We start from the raw sequence: 22,164 nt of genomic DNA, 5'->3' as shown, positions 1-22,164 counted from the left end.
TATATATAAAACAAACAAGAGCCTATAAAGTAACAATTATTAAAAAGTTATTAGCAATTAAAATTAAAATTAAAATTAAAATTAAAGAGGTAAAAAATAAACACACACACACACACACACACACACACACACACACACACACACATATATATATATATATATATATATATATATATATATATATATATATATATATATATATATATATATATATATTATTGGTTATAGAGTCTGTCCACTGCAGGAAGAAAAGACCCGCAGAACACAATATATGCAAAATAGTAATAAAAACAATAAAAATAAGGTAAATTAATTCAAAAAATTAAAAAAAGTTGCTGAACGAACTGAGGAAACGCTCTCATGACATCTTAATTAATTTTATCACTACTTATATTATTGTTATTATTATTATTATTATTATTATTATTATTATTATTGTTAAAATATTTTTTAACTATGTAATTACGTTGTTGTATTCCCCTGTCCCGTGTTGTAAGCTGCTGTAACAAAAGAATCTACCCCAATGGAGATCAAATAAAGTATATCTCATCTTATTTTTGTATGCTGATCGATTTATCTGTGCTCGTCCTCATACTCGGGTTTCTATGTTTTGGTCGTCTCGTGCACATTTGTGATTTAAAGTCAGCTTTAATCATGTATTTTTACACTTCATACACTTCCATATATGTATTTTGAAAGTAATGTCTGCTGTGTTGATAATACCATAGACTGTATAACACTACGAGTGATACTTTGAACAGGCGTGTTTGCCACCAGTGACAACGAGATGGCGCCAGTTTGCATTTTAAGCCAGGCTGCTGTCACAACAACAGGCAGTGCAAGATTCCCCAGAGAGCTCAGAAATTGTCATTTCTCACCAGTGTCGAGGCAGAGCGAGAGGGCTGTGGAGTGGACTGGTGTGTTTTCACAGAGGGAATGCTTCTCCTATCCTTTCGTCGTTGTAAGAACTAAAATAGTCAATGCAAACGAGTGTTCCTCTGCAGGCGATGGGCTGGTGTGCAGGTGAACCAACGTGAGAGCAGTCTCCCTCAAGGAACCGCACATGGGAAGCGTATCACCCAACCATACCCTCATTCTGACACTCTGAGGACGGACTGCGAGATGTCTAGAGACAACATGACAGATGTTCGAGGAGCCCATTCACACGGTGCAAGCCCCGCTTCACCTAAGGAGAACGGACACGCAGCGCCAAGCCAACCCAACTTTCCCCAGCCCTCAGCGGGGGAAATACCCGAGGATACCCCGGTGTCCTCCATCGGCGAGCTGACCCAGACCTGGGTCCACTTAGCTAAAACATTTGTTCTTATTTTCCCCATTTACGCGCTGGGATATTTTGAGTTCAGTTTTAGCTGGCTGCTGATTGGACTTGTTATCTTTTTCTGGTGGAGGAGAAACACAGGAGGGAAACACAGCAGGCTGAACAGAGCTCTTGCCTTCTTTGAGCAAGAGGAGAGAAATGTGAGGCAGAGTCTGACCACCTCTGATTTACCACCATGGGTAAGACACAGTGATGAAATAATGCCCACAGCTCTTTATCCTACTTGAGCTGTTTATCTTGTATTGCATGTGATATTTTTGTGTACTATATGATTGAGTTTCCAGGAAAATACAATCAGCTGACAGGAGCAGGGTCGAGCTGTAAAGCTGTGATGGAGCAGCTGTGCCCCCCACCCACCCCCCAACAGTGACATTAGACTGAGTCCCAGTCTAAATACAGCAGGGTACAATGGTAAACCAGACACCACGCTGGAAAGGAAACATGCCCACAGGGTCCCTGTTATTTTGGGACTCAGACTGCTATCTCTCTGCTGGAACTTACTCTATTAATGCAACACTTGTTAGATAACACTGGAGTTCTTGACTTTTGCTTGTCAGGGTTAACAGATCGGCGTTGAGGGGCTTCTAAAAACCCCAGGTTGTACAGGCTCCAACAATAACACAATTATATATGATATTAAAGATATATTTAGGCAAATAGCTGCACACATTGCTGTATTTGGTTTTATTTTAGAGCATGACTCAATTTTTGTCACCTGTCTAGATGACATGTGACTTCCCTGGAGCAATAACGCTTTCAAAAGTGGTTTGCAGGAGACCTTGTAATCCATGTAGTCAACCACTGTCTGGAGGGAGCAGGATTATAGCGTCACTGAGGAACATGTCAAAGTAAACAGCTTGGCTTCTTGGCGTCATGCAATGTTGACGGGTCGGTAATTGGAATTCTGTTGTCTTCTCCATTTCATCTCTACTTGAAGCCAATTGGCCGGACATAGAATGACTGCAGAGTAACATTCATAATTATAAGTGCATTTGAAAGTGCTGTAAATGTGTTTCCTTTCATTTTACAATCAGACATTTTGAAGCATAAATTGGTCTCAGATGTCCAGCTCCCAAGACCAGACGAAATCCAATTACAATACATTTAATCCAAGCATGTGATCCAAGCATGAAATAACACTCAAGTGAACTCCAAATTGAAGTGGGTCTCAACTCTTTGTATTTAACTTATCAGACTTTAAATCCAACACTTTCCATATCAGACTCTTCCCCCAGAGTCCCAACTCCACTGGCTTTGGATGCTCAGTGCAACCTCATGTTATAAAAAAGCTTATTCTGCTGACAGGGCTTTTGAGACACTGGGGCTATTGCATGGAGGCGGAGGAGCAAAAACATCCCACTTAAAAGAAAAGGGCATTATTGAATGGCCCCAGGAACCTCTGCCTAAACTGCAAGTCAAGCACAACATGTAACTGGCTGCACCTGGCGTGGCTGTTACCCCTAAAGAGATTGATTAGAGTCCCACAGACTGTAAAGCTGAGCACATATCACTGCATCGATGCTGCGCTGCCATCAGAGGGAAGGACAGGTCCACAGTTATTGCTCCTAAATCTTGGGTAGTGCCAGTTTCCCCCTGCAAGGCAGAAGTGAGCCTTAAAAGAGATGTCACTGTCTTCACAAAGAATCTTTTAGATAAGTGCCTCTATTCCCAAACTTCACTTTTCAAAGTGCACTCAACTGTATTCATCCACTGTGAGTCTCTAGCTGACAGATCCTTACACTTAAAAGCATTATTCATTTAACATTGGTGCAGAAAATGCTTCAATGTTATGTGAGAGAAGGGCAGGAGTCAGGAAAAATGTGTCTGACATTAATAGGCAATGAGTAATATAGATGTCAGCTGAGTCAAATAGTTTGTGTGCTAACTTAAAGGTCTGGATTGCAGTAGTTATATTTATTTAAAAGGAGCCTACATATCAGACTGTGACTGACGAGGGAAGAAGAAGTGTGCTGGGCCATGGTGGATTGGAAGCCATTGGTAATGTAGATCCAAGTGATTTGAGATCAAATAAGAAAGCACTGATATCTATGAGGACAACATTACGCAGAGTCTTCAGACATTGAAAAAACAATAAGTCGAAAGAAAAGTTCAATTCATGTCTGTATATATTAGTGGTAGAGGAGTAATGTCATAATAAGTCTCTTCAGTCACATTAAAAATGATGTATTTAACCATTTAATGTCAATATAATTCATTTTTTATGATACATTTACATACTTTTTATTGAACCATCAAAGCCTGATAATTTAGAGATGTTGTTAAGATTAAACTCACTGGATGGATGGATAGAGGAATGAATGGAAGAAAGGATGGGTAGATTCAGATTGATGGATGTATGGGTGATTGGACTGATGGATGGATGGATGGATGGATGGATAGAAGGAATGATTGATTAATGGATTGGATGGATGAATCACTGGATGAATCAATTGATTGGATAGATGGATGGATTTGATGGAAGGAAGATATGATTTGATGGATAGTTGGATGAATAGATGGATGGATGGATAGATTGATTGGATGAAAAGATGGATGATGGATAGATTGATTGGATGGATGGATATATTGGACGGATGGATCAATGAAGGATAGATAGATTGGATGGATAGGATCGATGGATTAGATAGAGAGATGATGGGTGGATTTATTTGATGGATGGATGGATTGATTGATTTAATGAATGGATGGATAGATGAGTAGGTGGATGATTTGAATGGATGGATTGATTGGTTGATAAATAGGTGGATGGTTTGTATGGATGGATGAATGAATGGTTGGATGTTAAGATCAGTGCTGTGGTTGCAGCTTGTTTACAGCAGTGTTGTATCTCAGGCTGTGTTCTTATTAGAGGCAGTTTAAACTCAAGGAGAATCACTGTCCAAGATAAAACAACAAGCACACTCTTAATTACACTTTGAAAACATAATCCCTAATGACTTTTTAGCGGAACACAAACACACCAACAAGCTGAATAATTAAGATGCTTTGCTTCCACTTTCTACTGCATGGCTCAGTTTTCTCTGGCAGCGCTTTAGTGTATCACCCATTACTTCACCTACATTTCCTGAATAAGGTCACTGTGTCAGGTGTTATAATGAAGCCTCGTCAGAACCATTTCTTAGGATTTCATCTCCTGCACCTCAAGAAACAACTGAGGGCCTGAATCTGTCATATTACCCAGAACTTTCTGTCCCCCTTCTCCCTCCTCCTCTCACCTCTGTATTCCCACTTTGACATAAATGCTGGATCTGCACTTTTGCAGCCTCCTCCAGGAGTAGTGCTGCCCCTCGTCGCCGTCATATCTCACCAGCACTGCAGACACAAGCACCACTTTATCTTTCTGTCAAGATTATGGTGGATTTGCCTTCAGTTCAGTGCGATAGAGGCAAGGCTGTTTATCTTTTATTTATTAAGGCTGAGTTTGCATCGCTGCACACCTTTGTGGAAGTTATTGACTTTCCTCCAGGCATTTCCTCTACCTTATGTTGAATCAATGGCCGATTTACTTTGCTTGTTCAGGAAGATTAGTCAAACTGCAGCTCAGTCTCACAGCACCAATGTAGGTCAGTAAATATGAGACTTATTGAGACTAATATCAGGTTGCAAGTGTTCAACTATCTGACATAACAAAACTCCAATGTAATAATTTACTGATCTCTCTGTTCATACTTAAAACAAGAAAGAAAAGGTCTAAGGTCTGCACTGCTGTCAGTTATCTTATAAAATGCACCCCGCAGGAGGAGGACGACGATAAAAGAAATGTCATACGATCAATGCATTCTTCAGGTAGACATCAAAACTCAGGGAGGAATCCAGTGACCTTTGCTTGAAGAGTGTTTTGATACTCCTTTTTCATCTTCCCTCTTTCTTTTACATCAAATGCACACTCCTTATCAAAGAGGCCTAGCCACTAATGCACTCAGTAGTTATGTTAAAGCATTTAACCTGCTACACAAAAGCCTGTCAGCAGTGATACCTTGAACTTGTTAGCAGTGCGGTTTTTGGTACTTATGAATTTTAGAATTAAATAGTCCTCATTTTAAAAATGTTTAATACTAATATTTTCAATGTAGGTGTGGAATTATGTCTCTGAAAAGGAAGTATACGAAAGCTCTGTACAGTTTATACTTCTGCAAACATTTTATAATATATGCATGTTTTTTTGCTTTGATGAGAGAAACTCTGCCTCTTCATATCTGGTATTTAGTGCTGTGATTACTGAAGGCTGTTAGCTTTTCAAGATAATTAATAGAAGGTCCCTGTGAAAACTGACCTTCACTTTTATCTTTTCATTTTCCTGATAACACAAGAATTTTGAATGCATAATTTCAAGCTACATCACCAACGGACAAAATCTCACTGTAGAGAGACTTTAGAACTTGCCTTTCATAATATTGCATCATCAGCCTTGTTGAAACCCACACAGACTAAAGATTATCTGCTCTGTTTTCTCCACTCTAGGTCCACTTTCCAGACGTAGAGCGAGTGGAGTGGCTAAACAAGGTAAAGAATCGAGTGTCTGTCTCTTTAATTTGTCTGCTTGAGCGAAGCCCTCCTTTTTTGCTTTTTATAAACTGGAGGAAATTGGATGTCTGTCGTTCTTCTGCTCTCGTTTTCCCATTGGGGCTGTGGATGTTGCCACGGTGACTACACTGCAGCACGTCTGACTTGACATGAACCCCTGTTTCTGCACCGCTGTGAAATGCATTAAACCTTGTGAACCCCGAGGGCAACAAGCCTGACATACATTTTAAAGCACTTATGTTGAGTACACATTAAAATGATCCTGATGCTATCAACAATTTATAACAATTCTCTTGCAGGTTGCAGATAAATCTAAAATAGAACTACAGTGAAACCTGAATATATCATTCATAAAAGTAAACTATCAATTAATCAATCAGACTTTATTTATAAAGCACTTTTCATACAATGACATTGTATCACAAAGTGCTGTACATAAAAACAACCTGAAATAGAACAAATTAAGAAAAAGATCCCACCCCCAGCCCCGACACCAAACCCACTCCACAATCCTAAGGTCAAGAACACAATATATGCAACAATAGTAATAAAACAGTAAAAATAAAATAAAAAAGAAGTTGCTGAACGAACTGAGGAAACGCTCTCATGATATCTTAATGGGGAATCTAGTATTAGGTAACTAATAAAGCTTAAAATGGATGAAGCTGATATCATGACAACAATCTTGGACCAATATAATCTCTGGGAGTGACTATTAACTTTTCAGGCATCCCAGTGTAGCTACCGGTTAGCAATAAGTAAAGAATCTTTTTTTGTGTCTTCTTGTTTACAGTACATGTCGCAATTTCAGAAGCAGCTGTGTGTTCAGTTCATAATTAAAGTGTAATTTGCCCAGGCAAAAGGAAAAGGTGCCATCATTTATTGGTTAATTACATCCTCAGATTAATGCATGTACATACACACTACCAGTCAAAATTTTGGACACACCTTCTCATTCAATGTTTTCGATTTATTTTACTTATTTTCGTCATTGTAGTTTAATACTGAAGACATCAAAATGATGAAATAATCTGGTTTTGCCATAATATGGATTATAACAGTAGTCAAATAGGGCTATCCATTGTGTACTAACCCTACCTCTGAACAACACAACTGATGGTCTCAAACACATTAAGAAGGCAAGTCATTCTACAAATTAACTCTTGACAAGGCTCATGTTAATTAAAAACCATTCCAGGAGACCACTTCATGAAGCAGACTGAGATAATACCACGAGTGTGCAAAGCTGTCATGAAGGAAAAAGAGGGCTACGTTACAGAATCTAAAATATAAAACATATTCTGGTTTGTTTCACACTTTGTTGTTAATTAAATAATTCCATATATGTTCTTTCGTAGTTTTGATGTCTTCAGTATTAATCTACACGGTTTCAAATAATTAAAATAAATACAAACCCTTGAATGAGAAGGTTTTTCCAAACTTTGACTGGTAGTGTATGTTTCTGGAGAGTCTCAGTTTCACTAAATACTAAGTCATGAAGAAGCTTTATTTTAGCTGATTTCAGTGGTGTAAAATCAAAACACACAGATTATATTCTTGGTGTATTACATCCTCAAAGTGGTGCTCATTCACCTGTTGTTGATAAGTCTCAGTTTCACTGTAAATAGTAAGCTATAGAGGCTTTTATTAGGCTAAATTCAGTCGTACAAAGCCCCAAAAGAGAACACTAATCTAATGGTCTTACAATGAACTGGTCTTAATTTTGTCTAAATAACATCATGATGCAGATAAGTAAACAGTAAGAATGCAAACTTTGTCAGGTCTGTCTTCAAGAATATAATAAAACAACTTGCACTCCAGCATCTCAGGAAATCTCAACCCTGGTGTGCTTTCATGCCAGACAGTTTTTCTCCTCAAGGTGAAATTCTGGATCTAGAACAGCTTGTACCTGCTCTTGCATACAGATATCTGTTTATAAAGATAAATGATTGTCTGATAACTGCAGATGGGTGCAGGAATGTCATTACAGCCAATTGGTTCTGCATGCTTTTACCTCCATATGGATTGTTATTCCCACATACAATGAAGCCTGCTGGTACATGATTGGTCGATACAACTCAGGCCACAAATGTACTACAAATAGAAACCAGAACATTTCCCATCTCAAAATCCTGAACCCACAGTCCAGATTCTACATTTTTAAATAGAACTATAAATGGAGATTAGAATGACAATAACATTTTCACAAGGTTTTACAGAACATTCACAGACATTTTGATGGATACATTTTTTTCAATCAATTCTCTTTTTGTCCCCTCAGACAGTGAAACAAATGTGGCCGTACATCTGCCAGTTTGTGGATAAACTTTTCCACGAGACAATCGAGCCTGCGGTGAAGGAATCAAACGCCCACCTCAGCACCTTCTGCTTCAGCAAGATCGACATGGGAGACAAAGTAAGCAAGTTGTAGAGTTTCTGCAGGGGGTTTTATAGACTGATCATGTGTTGTTTCAGCAGTGACAGAACAGACTTCTGGCAGCAGGTGCAGTTTAGGACAGCTGGTGAGGGTGTGCAGGAGCTTGAACGTGAACATACATGCATGTCACTGACACATGTGCTTGTTTCATAAATAGTTTCCATGTTGGGGTCAAGAGAGGGTGCAACCTTGTAGTTACTGTGTGGGGATTTGGGACGGGCGGAGGTGTTTGGGTAGTGTTGATGGACTGGAGTGGAGGGGCAGCCATAATGTTTCCTTTTGTTTTGGTTATAGCCCATCAGGATCAACGGGGTCAAGGTTTACACAGAGAATGTGGATAAGAGGCAGATCATCATGGACCTACAGATCAGGTAAGCCAATCAGATCTCTGTAAAAAATCATTATTATTCACTTTTTAAAATTCTTTATAACTCGTGTTTAAAATGTTTTAAACAGATCTTTAAAATTATAAATAGCGGCAATTTCGAAGATATTGAGATTACGAGTCTTCCAATGAGAGGCACAGCTGACTTGATTGGCAGGCGGGAACACTGTAGCTGTTGGCTAGGAGGCTCAAAGCCCACCTCTTTACGTCACAACTCGACAGCAGCACTATGGCTTCCGCTGATGAATGGCCTCAAAACAGCCCTTCAGAAACAGATGGGTGACGTCACGGATACTATGTCCATATTTTATACAGTCTACACTCAAAACTTGATGCCTGCATTGCCAACAGTGTGACTTTACTAAAGTCAAATGGTCAAATTTTGCACTGCTCCCCTCAGGGCCACAAAATGCTTTAAGGCCTGTGTCCACTGACAGTGGGGATTTTTGTGCTGACTGTGCATATATTTATTACAAAACCAATGCAGTTCCATTTAGTCAGATTCACACCACCAACGACCACTCAAAATCAAAAGTGACTACCCTTCTGATGTCAGCTTTGTCAACAACAATGGTGGAGGTCTATACCAAGGAGAAACTAACCACACTTGTTTTTAGGCGCATTTTCCAGGTCTATAGCTGCTGCTTACACCACGACACAATTTCTGTCAACTGTTTTTACGTCGTCTTTGTAGAATTCCATTGACTAAAAAAAACAAAACAGTATAAAGCATACAGAACAATTTCAAACCAAGGTAAGTGAAAATGCTGCTGGACAACTTCCATAACCTAGCAACAGTAAGCGTCAGGGAGGAGCACTCTGAAATTGCTGTTGCACTGCCAGTGCAAAAAACGCCATCAGTGGACACATGCCCTTAGATGACTCTTTTCCCACTCGAGCAGTGGTGCTACACAAGACCAGTATACAGACTTTAGGTCCGTTAAATTGCTTGTTTCAGGCAGGATTGTGAAGCCCATGCTTTTGCTTCCATAACACAACAACAACGCTGTGTGGAATGTCACACTGGGACACCAATATCGCGCCCATGTGAGGTTCAGTTTTTAAGTAAAATAAAGGAGTATGGCAGAGCTTTGATGCAGTGCTGTTTTGAAGTTGCTGTGTCAAAGTTTGCTTTTTATGAGGGAAATCTGTTTATAAAGATTTATAGAAATAAAGTTATACAGCTCAGACTGAACTCTTGATTTGGTGTGTTATCGGAATGGCAATTTTATTTTGACCCAGAGTGCACAGTATAGACGCAGCTGAATCCATTATAGAGATTTTAATAAAGTTAAGGTTACACACTGGTTATTCTGGGTGAATGGAGTTGGAGTTGGAAATGAGAGGTGGGCAAGTGATGAGGGGATCGACCGGTGTCTCAAAGGCTGAACACAGGGCAGAGATTGATCCTGTCGCACAGGAAACATAGATTGTCAGTGGGCAAGAAATGAGGAAACAATAATACAAGCACAAGGAACAAATTGGTTGACCTTATGGTGTGCTACATCAGTATACTGGATGATCTGGTGATGAATGGCTGAAGAAACAGGTGAGCAGGCTGATGCAGTCAGGAGGTACTAATTGGTGGAGCAAGCGAGGAGCCCCGGGGATATTCATACCTTTAGAAAAAACAGACAAAGGGTAACACAATGAAGTGGAGAACAAGAGAAACAGGAAATTAGAGGAAATATGTGACCCTTTGGTTTCTAGGTAATGGAAGGAAATATCATACACCAGCAAGCACACCAGCTGCTACTGTTGTTAATAGAAAAGAAGAACCATTTCTGTGCTTTATAGTCTGTGTTAATTTTGTGTGCTATATTAGATTTAGTCAAAGAAACTCAAATATTTAAGTTTAAGTAAAGTCATTACGCTTTTACTTTTCCTAAGAATAAAGATGCTATGAACACTTAAATACTTGATCATTTAAAGGGCTGTATTGCACTTTTACGACGGTCCCTGAATGTCCCTTCAGTGACAGGCAAGCGGGAGGAGTTCACATCCCTGAACTGCACTTTCATCTGTCATGATAAAGAGTTAAAGCTGCTGTTGGTAGTTATGATATAAACATTATATCAGAGAGATTTCAAATGTCAACACTACCCCTCCCCTCTCTGTTGTCGTAATCCCTCCCACAAAGGATTGTTGTGCGTGTTCTATGAGGAAGTAGTGGCTTCCCAGCCAATCTGGGCAACGTAGTGGGGCCGCCACTCAACCAATCAGGACAGAGAGTTGGGGAGTAGCTCTGATTGGTCCGTGATAACGGGAACGAGGGGAATAATAACATTGCTTGATACAAAGGCATTGGAAAACGCAGAGATTTCACCATACTCTCAAATTACTTCACTTACAGATGAGTACCGATAGGCATTATGATCTTTTCTCCAAACCCAGCAGAAAAAAATACAGTTTTTTACACCATTCCTACCAACAGCAGCTTTAATCAAAACTACGAACACCTAACCAAATATGATCTCTAATATATCGCCAAACTAGGTTAAATCAAGGTTTTGACATGGAGTTAGCAATCGTGCCAAGAAAAGGGCACATAAATGTTAAAATACCATCACCACTTTAGCTAGTCTGTGGCTGGGTCATGGCCTGCGTCAGGGACAACTCACCAATTAAGATGAGACAGATGCATAAAGGCTGTGTGGATATGTATATATAGAAGACTTGTTGAAGGTAAGTGACCAAATGAAGTCTAGTGAGACTCACACTGGGGAATATCATTGATTTTGAATGCCTGATGTCCAGCACTGACGTGTTAGACTTGTCATCATCTTGTTAACTAAAGCAAAACATACTGCGTCAGAGTTTTTGCAATCATTGATCTATATTTGGCTCCTCATATTTTATTCCCCATCATGGAAAAAAAGGTCGTTGACAAACATTTATCGTCTTAACTTTCTGAAATGAAATTAACACTGCTATTCATAAAGCAGCCAGACAAAGTCACTTAGGCCATCATGTATCTGCAAATGTTATCTAATTACATCCTGCACACAGGTCAAGTAGTTTTCCACACAGGAGCTGCTATGTCTTGTTCTGTCTCCCTGACCTCTGTGACCAATAAATTGCACTTACTATGATTGCTATGCTATTAAAGCCACGCTGTGATTTTCAAAGTGTTTAATTTGCATCAGCAATAGAAAATGTTCCGGCCTTTTGGTCCTTCATTTAGGCTCTTTTTCTTCTATGCACCAGCCTGGAGTGGCAATCTCAATGTCTGTGTATCCTGCCATTCAATGACTTGACTGACCTTTAAAAATATGACTTTAAAAGAGTGGACATATTGAGTCAAACCTGGAAGAAAGCCACAGCGATGCAAGTCCAACAAACAAAAGTTTTAAAATGAGGATATGAATAAAATATAGGTTCCTCTTGATTCTACATTTAACAAATGTCATGCCTAATTTGTATAAACAAGAAAAAGCCTCTCCCTCTAAACTCAATGAAGAAATAAAGGGACTTTGGTACAGGATTTACATCTGTCACTTTTCTTTTTTTTAATTCCCTCAGCTTCGTCGGAAACACTGAGATTGATGTTGACATCAAACGCTACTACTGCAAAGCCGGCATCAAAAGCATCCAGGTAAGAAAACTCCTCTTGGTCTTTTCTGTTTCACATCCTCACAGAGTTAATTTTCTCTGGCGTTTCTTTTGGCTTCTTTAAAGGTTGTCTCAAAAGCAACAAAATATTTAGTGCGAAGGTACACTGAGACTTCAGGTAAAGGTCTGTGCTGTCAACTTGAACTTGAGAGGCTTTGTCAGAACTGAAGGACTAATTTTGTATCCTGTATAATAACAGGTTGCTTAGGGTATTCAGACAGGAGCTAGAACATTGTTATTTTGGTGCAAAGGCACCTATTAAATATCTGCATAAAAAAGCTTTCAGTGTAAGTGCAGTATGACAGCTCAGATAAATCCGATGTGCTGTGCGCTCATACTGATGAGGCTGTACTCAGTCATGTTCTAATGAATTCAATGACAACAGCAGAATAACAATCATGAAGTGCAAACATAAACAGACGTGCTTCAACTGAAGAGTTACTTTCTTCATTCTGATCCATTGATCGGTCATTAAACACATCAAAATAAAAATACATTTGAATGGGACTGCATCTGTAGTGAATTTAAGGCAGTTGAGATTGATTTGAAAATATGCATACTGTCTTTAAAAAGTGGTTTGTTTAAAGGTGACATATCATGCAAAATTGACTTTTTAATGGTTCTTTACCTGAAATATGTGTCCCTGGCATGTCTACAAACCCCCCGAGAATGAAAAAAAATCCATTCTGCCCCTGTTTTGATTTCTACACCTTTCTGTAAATGTGTGTGAAACGAGCCGTTTCAGACTTCCGTGTTTTTGTTACGTAACAACAATATCCGGTCTGTCACGGAGTCAGAGCTCGGAGCTTGTTCAGCCCATAGACTGTATAAAATAATACTGAATCCCTCCCCCGTTTTTCATTACCTGCACAAATGTGTGCTAACAAGGAGCTTAGGAGGGAGGCATGCTAGTTGTAGGCTGTCTTAATAAACAAAAGGTCGGTTTTACTCCCCACGTCTGAAGATTTGAAGATCTAGTGGATGATTTTTATTTATCATGGATAAGTGCTAGCGCTAATTAGCATAGCCACATAGTTACATGTTCATAGCTGTAGCTGTGTACCAAGACACACGTCGACATACTGACAAATAAAACAACAAGAAACACTAAATCTGTGACCAATCCTTCAGAAAGGTCCTGCTGCCTTTCTGGCAGAGGTCGGTTTTACTCCCCACGTCTGCAGATTTGAAGATCTAGTGGATGATTTTTATTTATCATGGATAAGTGCTAGCGCTAGTTAGCATAGCCACATAGCTACATGTTCGTAGCTGTGTACCAAGACACACGTCGACATACTGACAAATAAAACAACAAGAAACACTAAATCTGTGACCAATCCTTCATAAAAGGTCCTCCTCCAGCCGCCTCGCCGTCAGGATCAGATTCAGAGGGTTGAAGTAACGCGATCTCTTAGCAGACGTGTATATTCAGCCAACATGTAAACATTAGATCAACGTGCTGGAGAGCCGAGGCACATCCACTTCCTGAGGGGGCGTGGTCAGAGAGAAAACATAGTGTTCTGAGGAGGACTGAAGAAGAGGACTTTTCAGGCATGCCAAAATCTGATTTCAAAGTGTTTTTTTGAGCATAAACTTTAAAGACATGTTTTGGGGACCTCTTAGACCAATATATATTGATGAAAAAAGCGTGATATGTCACCTTTAATTTTCTCTCTTCTCAATAATGGTATTTTTTATGTTGAGCAATGAATGAGGTAAAATTTTCAATTCAACACTCGATCAAAATCTCATATAAGCCTTTGGTTCTCAAGAGTATCTACTCTGGAAAAAAAATGCCCCTCCAAAAACAAGGAAAAAAACTTATTTCGAGGTACTTTTGCCTGGAAATAAGCAAAAAAAATCTGCCTATAGAACAAGTGAAAATTTGCTTAAAATAAGTCGTAATCTTTAAATAACTGTGATCTTAAAATTAGCAGGGAAAACTTATTTGAAGAAGTATTTCAGTGTCTCAGAATAAGTCAGGAATGCTAACAATTTGTATATTTTCACTAAAAATAATTTAAGATATATTAGCCTTAATTTGAGTTGTATTATAGCGACACTTCCCTAGGTTTAAGATTATCTTGTACTTGAAATAAGATTACAAAGTTTAATTTGAGCATTTTGAGATATAATGTCTTCTCATAGTGAGCTGGATATACTAATATTCAATCATGTTGTTCTTTCGGATAAGCCAGCTATGCTCAAAAGTAGGTGTTTCATTGTGTGCATGTAGTTTGAGGATGTATATTTTTATCTGATTTAGAAGAAACAGTGCCTGAAAACTGAAACCCAGCCTTAAAAACAACAACTTTTCTTTCTTTCTTTCTTTCTTTCTTTCTTTCTTTCTTTCTTTCTTTCTTTCTTTCTTTCTTTCTTTCTTTCTTTCTTTCTTTCCTTCCTTCATCAACTTAAATCAAGTAAAGTGTTTGTCTTAAATCAGGATTATCCGTCCTCTACAAATAAGATCTCAGCTTGAAAAATGTATGAAATGTAAATAAACCTTGTTTCTTCTAAATTACAACTCACAACAAGGTCATTTAAAGATTGTTGGACTTAACTATATATTTAAGATGCATTGTCTTAAAACAGGTCCCTATATCTTGCTCAAATATTACTTCTTAAGTACATTTATCTTAAATCAAGTGGGATAAGACATTTTGACTAAAAATTAGACAATTTCACTTGAGGGTTTACAGTGTAACCTTAAGAAAACCTGCTCTAAAGTGCTATTTCCAAAATTGTATGAAATTACAACCCTTTCAGAATAAAGCCATGACTACTTACAACTCTTTCACAAGATTTTTTTTTTCTTTCTCTGAGAGATATTCACAGAAACATGAGTCTTATTTTGAGCCACAGGAGAAATGATCCAGCAATTCTAAGGAACAAATAGTAGAGACTGTATAATCTAATGTTTCACAAAAATGATCCATTTTAAGACATAAACATAATAAACATCCTCTTTATTTGGTCCTAAAGGATCAGGTGTCACATATGCTTGTGTGTTGTCCTTGTACGTCCTTGGCCCTTGTGTGCGCTGCCGCAGTGGAACGAAGAAAAAAGCAATCAGCGTGCCTCCTTGGAGACCAAATGCAGTATGATCTGTCCCTGAGAGACATTTGTTGCCTTCTGCGCCCGTTGTGTAACTGCAGCTCATTATCAACACCTAATACACGTGTCCCCATCACTCCTCGAGCTGGTGTACGTTACACAGAGCAGGTGTGTTTTGACTCCACAATAACAGTAAGATTAGTGAAGGCTTTGTGAGGAGTGGGGTTAAACTGGGGCTCTTATTGGTGTTTTATTATTTATGTAATATCAGCCTGTTGTTTGGGATCACTAATATGATGGAGATCAACTCCGCACCAGTTCGTCTGAGTGTAATGAGTTGTCAAATCTGTAAGGAAGTGATGTAGACTAATTGATTTCCTTTTCATCAGGGTTTTTTTATTAATACATTTGTGTGTACGGTTTACTTATCTGTGAGTTTCCCTTCAAGTCATTAGCTGCTGTATATCAACCTGCTGCAGCACATTGTTAGTGTTTTAGATCATAAATCATTATGCTGTGTTTGCAGTTATACAAAACATATCACAAAACCAAGGGGTGCAATACAGTTTGGAGAAAGATATATTGCAGCATGTATGATTGCCTCTCATAGGGCAGTGCTCCTCATGTTTACGCCATCATCTTTCTTTTTGCTGTGTCACTTTGCAGTCTTACAGTGCTGTGAACAAGCATTTGCCCCCTTCCTGATTTCTTATATTTTTGCACATTTTTCACACTTAAATGTTTCAGATCATCAAACAAAAAATAATATTAGACAAAGATAACTAGAGTGAACATTAAATGCAGTTTTTAAATTGATGATTTAATTTTTTAAGTGAAAAAAGTTATCCAAACCCTCCTGACCCTGTGTGAAAAAGTATTTGCCCCCTAAACCTAATAACTGGTTGTGCCACCCTTGGAGGCAACAACTGTAATCAAGCGTTTGTGATAACTGGCAATGAGTCTTTTAAATCGCTGTGGATGAATTTTGGCAAACTCTTCTTTACAGAATTGTTTTCATTCAGCCACACTGGAGGGTTTTCAAGCATGAACGGCCTGTTTAAGGTCATACCACATCATCTCAATCGGGTTCAAATCCGGACTTTAACTAGGCCACTCCAAAACCCTCATTTTGTTTTTTTTAAGCCAATCAGAGGTGGACTTGGTGGTGTGTTTTGGATCATTGTCCTGCTGCATAACCCAAGTGTGATTAAGCTTGAGGTCTCAAACTGATGGCCGGACATTCTCCTTCAGGATTTTTTGGGTACAGAGCAGAATTCATGGTTCCATCAATTACAGCAAGTCATCCAGGTACTAAGGTACTTTTACCTTGAAATAAGCAAAGAAAATCTGCCAATAGAACAAGTGAAAATTTGCTTGGTAAGATTTCTTAAAATAAGATGTTATATTTAGAAAACTGTGATCTTAAAATTAGCAGGGAAAACTTATTTTAAGCAATATTTTAACAGTATTTCAAAGCTTAGTGTCTCAGAATAAGCCAGGAATTCTGACAATTAGTATTTTTTCACTAAGAATGAATTTCATGTCAACTTCTTCATTTGAGACATATTCACCTTAATTTGAGTTGTATTATAGCGGCAGAGCTCTAGGTTTAAGACCATCTTGTACTTGAAATAAGATTACAAAGTTAGATTTGAGCATTTTGAGATATAATACATTTTGGCCCACTCTTCTTCACAGAATGGTTTTCCTTCAGCCACACTGGAGGGTTTTCAAGCATGAACGGCCTGTTTAAGGTCATACCACACCATCTCAATCGGATTCAAATCCAGACTTTAACTAGGCCACTCCAAAACCCTCATTGTGTTTTTTTAAGCCAATCAGAGGTGGACTTGGTGGTGTGTTTTGGATCATTGTCCTGCTGCATAACCCAAGTGTGCTTAAGCTTGAGGTCTCAAACTGATGGCCGGACATTCTCCTTCAGGATTTTTTGGGTACAGAGCAGAATTCATGGTTCCATGAACTACAGCAAGTAGTCCAGGTCATGCAAAGCAGCCCCAGAACATCACTCTACCACCACCATGTGTGACTGTTGGTATGATGTTCTTTTTATCAGTGCTGTGTTGGTTTTAAGACTTTTTCACACAGGGTCAGGAGGGTTTGGATAACTTTTTTTTCCTTAATAAATAAAATCATGATTTAAAAACAGCATTTAATGTTTACTCTGGTTATCTTTGTCTAATATTAAAATGTGTTTGATGATCTGAAACATTTAAAGGTGGAGTAGGAGATCCTGAGAAAGCCGCAGCAGTTAGCTTGATTTTGAAAGCACACAGCCGAACAGAGCCCTCCCCCTCCATTCAGAGCAGCCTGTAGGGAGAGGGGAGGGACACGCCTCCTAACACATGAACGCGCTGTGGCAGACTCCAGCTGGAGGATGACGTCACCATAGCTAGCTGTGGAGCGGCGAGCGATTGACTTTATTTTCATCGGAGGAAAAACACGTCTATCTCCCATGTAAGTAAACCGATTATATTACCACATTAAAAAATTATGTAATTAGTTAGAATGCACAGCATAGCCTGCATGTTAGCTTTATGTGTGTTTGTTTTTTATCATCTGAAATACAGCTAGAGCAAGTTGTTGCTGCCGGGCTAATAACTCCGGCTAGCCATGTTTATTTTGATTTAGCATGTCATGATGTTTAGTTACTAGACAGCTACAGTGCCTATATATTTATTAGCGTTCACCATTGTTGACAGTCTTCATTTTCGTGTTGGAACTACAACATATTGACTGTTTTTTGTGCTTGTTAGAGCTCTCATGATGACTTCTGATTACGATCCTGAGCCAAGCACCTCAGGTCGGAGAGGACGAGACCGGGGTCGAGTGCAAGGCAGAGCCATACGAGCGAGAGGGAGAGCAACGACCGGGGACGAGCTCCAGATCCTGGGGACAGCAACAGAAAGTTCCGCCATGCTGCACTGACAGGTTGTTGTCTGGCAGCATGGAGCACTTGGTGCAGGTCATAGAGGAGTAATACCTTGTTGCTGTATCTGGAAAATCCGTGACCCTTCCACATGGACAGTATAAAGGTTTCAGTGGAGAGTGAATGAAACTATGACATGATTACATACAATACTTGTATGGTGACCCTTTAGTTCCTTTGTATATATTTTATCTTCATGTAAAAAAATACTTGAGTGTGCTGTGTATACATTTGTTAAATAAATCTTTAAATTTACACTGGCCTTCTCTCTTCAAATCACAAAATAATTTAAATCCATATCAAGTAACATACAACATTATAAACAAATAATTGCAATATCAAAGAGTTGTTTTACATTTACTTTTATTAGAAAATGTATTTATTACAGAAATAAAAATAATGGCTGTTGAAGGTAAACATGTTGGCGTGGATCATCCGGCCTCCTTGTTCTCTTCTTTGGCATCCCCCCAGTTGCTGTCAGCTTTCTGTGCAGGATTGTGCTCTGGAGGTCTGTGATGTACTTGTAGTCCTTACCCACCTTCATTGTGTACAGGCTCCACTTTTTTGACTTCTTGTTAAATATTGTGCAATACCTGACATAGAAGAAAGAATCAGAGGTTTAGTCAAAGGTTCTCATTATCTTACAGCACTGTGCATTTGATTTCGATCATAATAACCCTTCCTTCAGCCCCGTATGTAAACAGTTATTTCTTCTAGCCATTCAAGGAGTTGACACCACTATCACTAGTGTGTGCTTAGTACCTACTGCAGTGTGTATTGTGCACATATGGTACATATACTGTATTTCTTATTGATATCTTGAATATTATCTAATATTTTCAGAGTAAGTGATGTCAAAATGTGCTCTCTCCCTCTTTGGAGAGGAAGACTGTGCCCACAGATTATTCATACAATTATTCTGTGTATTTGATTCCTCGTTGAACACTTTTATTCATGCTTTCCTTCACCAAACCAAGCTTTTAGAGAAGCAGCTAACATTCACAGGATTTTTTATCAGCCACACTTTTTGTCTCTCATCTCTTTAGTCTGTATGGTGTGGTCTCAGATTGCGATTTAGCATGCAGATCACGTGAAGTGAAAGAGAATGGTTTGGATTTTATTTTGTGCGGGCATTAAAAAAAAACCTTCTGCGTACGTAAATCAAAAATAGCTCACAATAAAAAAGAGAGCAGTATTTATACCTCCACGCAAGCAGTGGTCAAAGCAACGTTCATGTTCATGGAGTTCTTATCGGGCCTGAAACTCACCGGTCAGAGGGGGACTCCGAACACATGGGGTGGAGGCCTCTGCGTCCCGTGTTTTAACGGTGTGGACGTCGATGTTTCCTTCACGTAGCTATAAAAACACAGGCAAGACGGCATTTAGACTTAGTACAACACCCCATTCATGCTGATAAAGAGCAACCGAAGAGCTACCAGCTAACAGACTGTATACAGGTCTCTATAAAGAGCTAGCAGCTAACAGACTGTGTACAGGTCTCTATAAACAGAGCTACAAGCTAACAGACTGTATACAAGTCTCTATAAAGAGCTACAAGCTAACAGACTGTGTACAGGTCTCTATAAACAGAGCGACCAGCTAACAGACTGTATACAGGTCTCTATAAACAGAGCTACAAGCTAACAGACTGTGTACAGGTCTCTATAAACAGAGCTACAAGCCGTTAGCCGGCCGCTAGCATTAGCCGGAGTTATCGCTAGCTGTCTCATAGATGAACTAAACCATGAACACAAAGACAAATGAAATGACATGATTACCTGTCCAGTAGAAAATCAGCAACCATGGCGTCGCTTTAGAGACCCTTCAAATCCTTCAGCCGTCGCAGAAATGCAGCCCGAATATTGACTTGTGTTTGTATCTTCATCCAGTGTTTTTAAGTCGTCTCCTTTTCCATCACAGTCTCCCTCTTCTTGCTCTGTGTAGCGGCAGAACTTGAGGGCAGAACTTGAGCTAAATCGTTGGTTACACTCTCTCTGACATGTTTATCAGATGTTCTGCGTTAGTGAACAGTCTGTTGATGACGATCTCAGTCAGGTCACGCGCACTCCTGTAAACAGGAGGTGTGTCTTTCGGCAGGTCACAGGTCATCCGGCCGGTCAGCCAATCATTGCGCTCGGTGGCGAATGAATGATTGGACGAACTTATTGCAGTCTAGCTGCTGACACAGACAACTGAGATTTCTCATCTCAGTGTTAGATCACTTTGTGTATTACTCCCTATCGATGTATACATCGCTTTTTGCTCGTGATTGAGAAAAATGCATCAAAATAACATGTCCTACTCCACCTTTAATTGAGAAAAATGTGCACTAATATGATAAATCAGGATGGGGGCAAATACTTTTTTTACAGCACTGTATGTCAGAGATAAAAAGTAAAGAGCGTTGTTACCAGACTCCCGCCCACCCCTAAATAATAAGAATACTTAGTAATACTTTTTATTTATATAGTGCTTTTCAGGAACTCAAAGACACTGTACAACTGTTAAAATCTATACAAGCAATGAATAAGGAACACAGATCAATCAAAACAAAACCGCAATACAATCACAAATTAAAAGCTAACTTAAAAAGGTGAGTTTTTAAAAGAGATTTGAATGCTGAAGGGTCAGAGCAGTTTTGTATATGGGACGGGAGTGAGTTCCAGAAGGTGGGGGCGGCTACACAGAGGGCTCTGTCCCCCAAGGTTCAGTGCTTGAATTAATGAATTTCCATTTGGTATCTCAGCTTATTGTCAATTTCGGTTTCTTTCCTTTAATAACCTTTAAAAGTTTTTAAATGAACGCGATGTAATAAACTTCAAAGACTACTTTTCATATCCGTTTCCGGTGAGTTGTGAGTATTATTTCCACTGCTGCTGTGATAGCATTGTCTCCTCTAATTGCTGTTTCTCTGCTGATAAGATTTCCGCTTGAAACAAATATACAGCTGCTAGAATTTAAACATCCTTTGTTCCATGCTGTGGGTCAGAGCAGCTGTGTGGTCTCCACATGACACATGTAAAGCACTTCCAACATCACAATCCTCATAATTATCACAATATGTTATGTGGAGAAAGTAGGGCGATGACGCGGGGCAGGTGTGAAGTCTTGAGGCTTGTGATCAAGTTTCCAACCTGTCATGTGTTACAGCTAATGTTGTAACACACTTCTAACAGCTCCACTGCTGAGAAATGTCAAAGGGTCAGCAGGGTGTAAGCCTTCCCTCAGCTCCCCTTTTTGTGTACGTGTGTTTAATACTGTGTCCCTGTTGTGTTTCCATAGATCCACGGGGTGTTGAGGGTGGTGATGGAGCCGTTGCTTGGTGATATGCCCCTTGTCGGAGCGCTGTCTGTGTTCTTCCTCAAGAAACCAGTAAGTCTTGATAACATGACACCAGTTAATTCAGTTACAGCTGTCTGATCGAGCCACAGGGTGAAGTTATAATGACACAACAGTCTGAGTACGTGCACAATGATTAGCACGGAGGCTATTAAACTGGGAATTGTGTATTGAAAAAACAAAAACATTCTCTTCTTAAGCTTTTCCTGTTATCTTTGTGTTCTTTGTGTTCCTCATTCCTGGCCTGGAGTCTCACAAAATACCCTGAATATCTTTAATTCTCCGGTCCCTGATCCTCTGTGTCTACATTCCCTCTAAATTTTATTATATTGCACAACATAAAACAAATTGCTCCTCCTTGGTGTTCTGCTTCACTAACTTGTTATTCCTTCCCCTTTAGGAAGAAATAACCTTTGCATATTAGACTCTAAATGTTAATTTCATAAGTCAAATCAGCGCTGAACTACAGTGTAATGCTTTCTTTTTTATTTTACAACCCTAATGTC

The 22,164-nt window shown here is 39.2% G+C and overlaps 1 protein-coding gene across 1 annotated transcript in view; it reads left to right on the top strand.

The window, feature by feature from the left end:
• Positions 1-739: 739 nt before the first annotated feature.
• esyt2b (extended synaptotagmin-like protein 2b) overlaps positions 740-22,164 on the top strand; it is a 56,630-nt gene continuing 35,205 nt past the window's right edge. The window contains 6 exon segments of the mRNA XM_034706212.1: positions 740-1,518; positions 5,822-5,863; positions 8,166-8,300; positions 8,616-8,692; positions 12,229-12,301; positions 21,602-21,691. Coding sequence (XP_034562103.1) covers positions 1,123-1,518; positions 5,822-5,863; positions 8,166-8,300; positions 8,616-8,692; positions 12,229-12,301; positions 21,602-21,691 — 813 coding nt within the window. The 5' untranslated portion in view covers positions 740-1,122.

This window comes from Notolabrus celidotus, chromosome 17 (genome assembly GCF_009762535.1).
Source record: "Notolabrus celidotus isolate fNotCel1 chromosome 17, fNotCel1.pri, whole genome shotgun sequence".
NCBI classification, from domain to species: Eukaryota; Metazoa; Chordata; class Actinopteri; order Labriformes; family Labridae; genus Notolabrus; species Notolabrus celidotus.
This window is presented reverse-complemented; position numbering and strand designations above follow the sequence as displayed.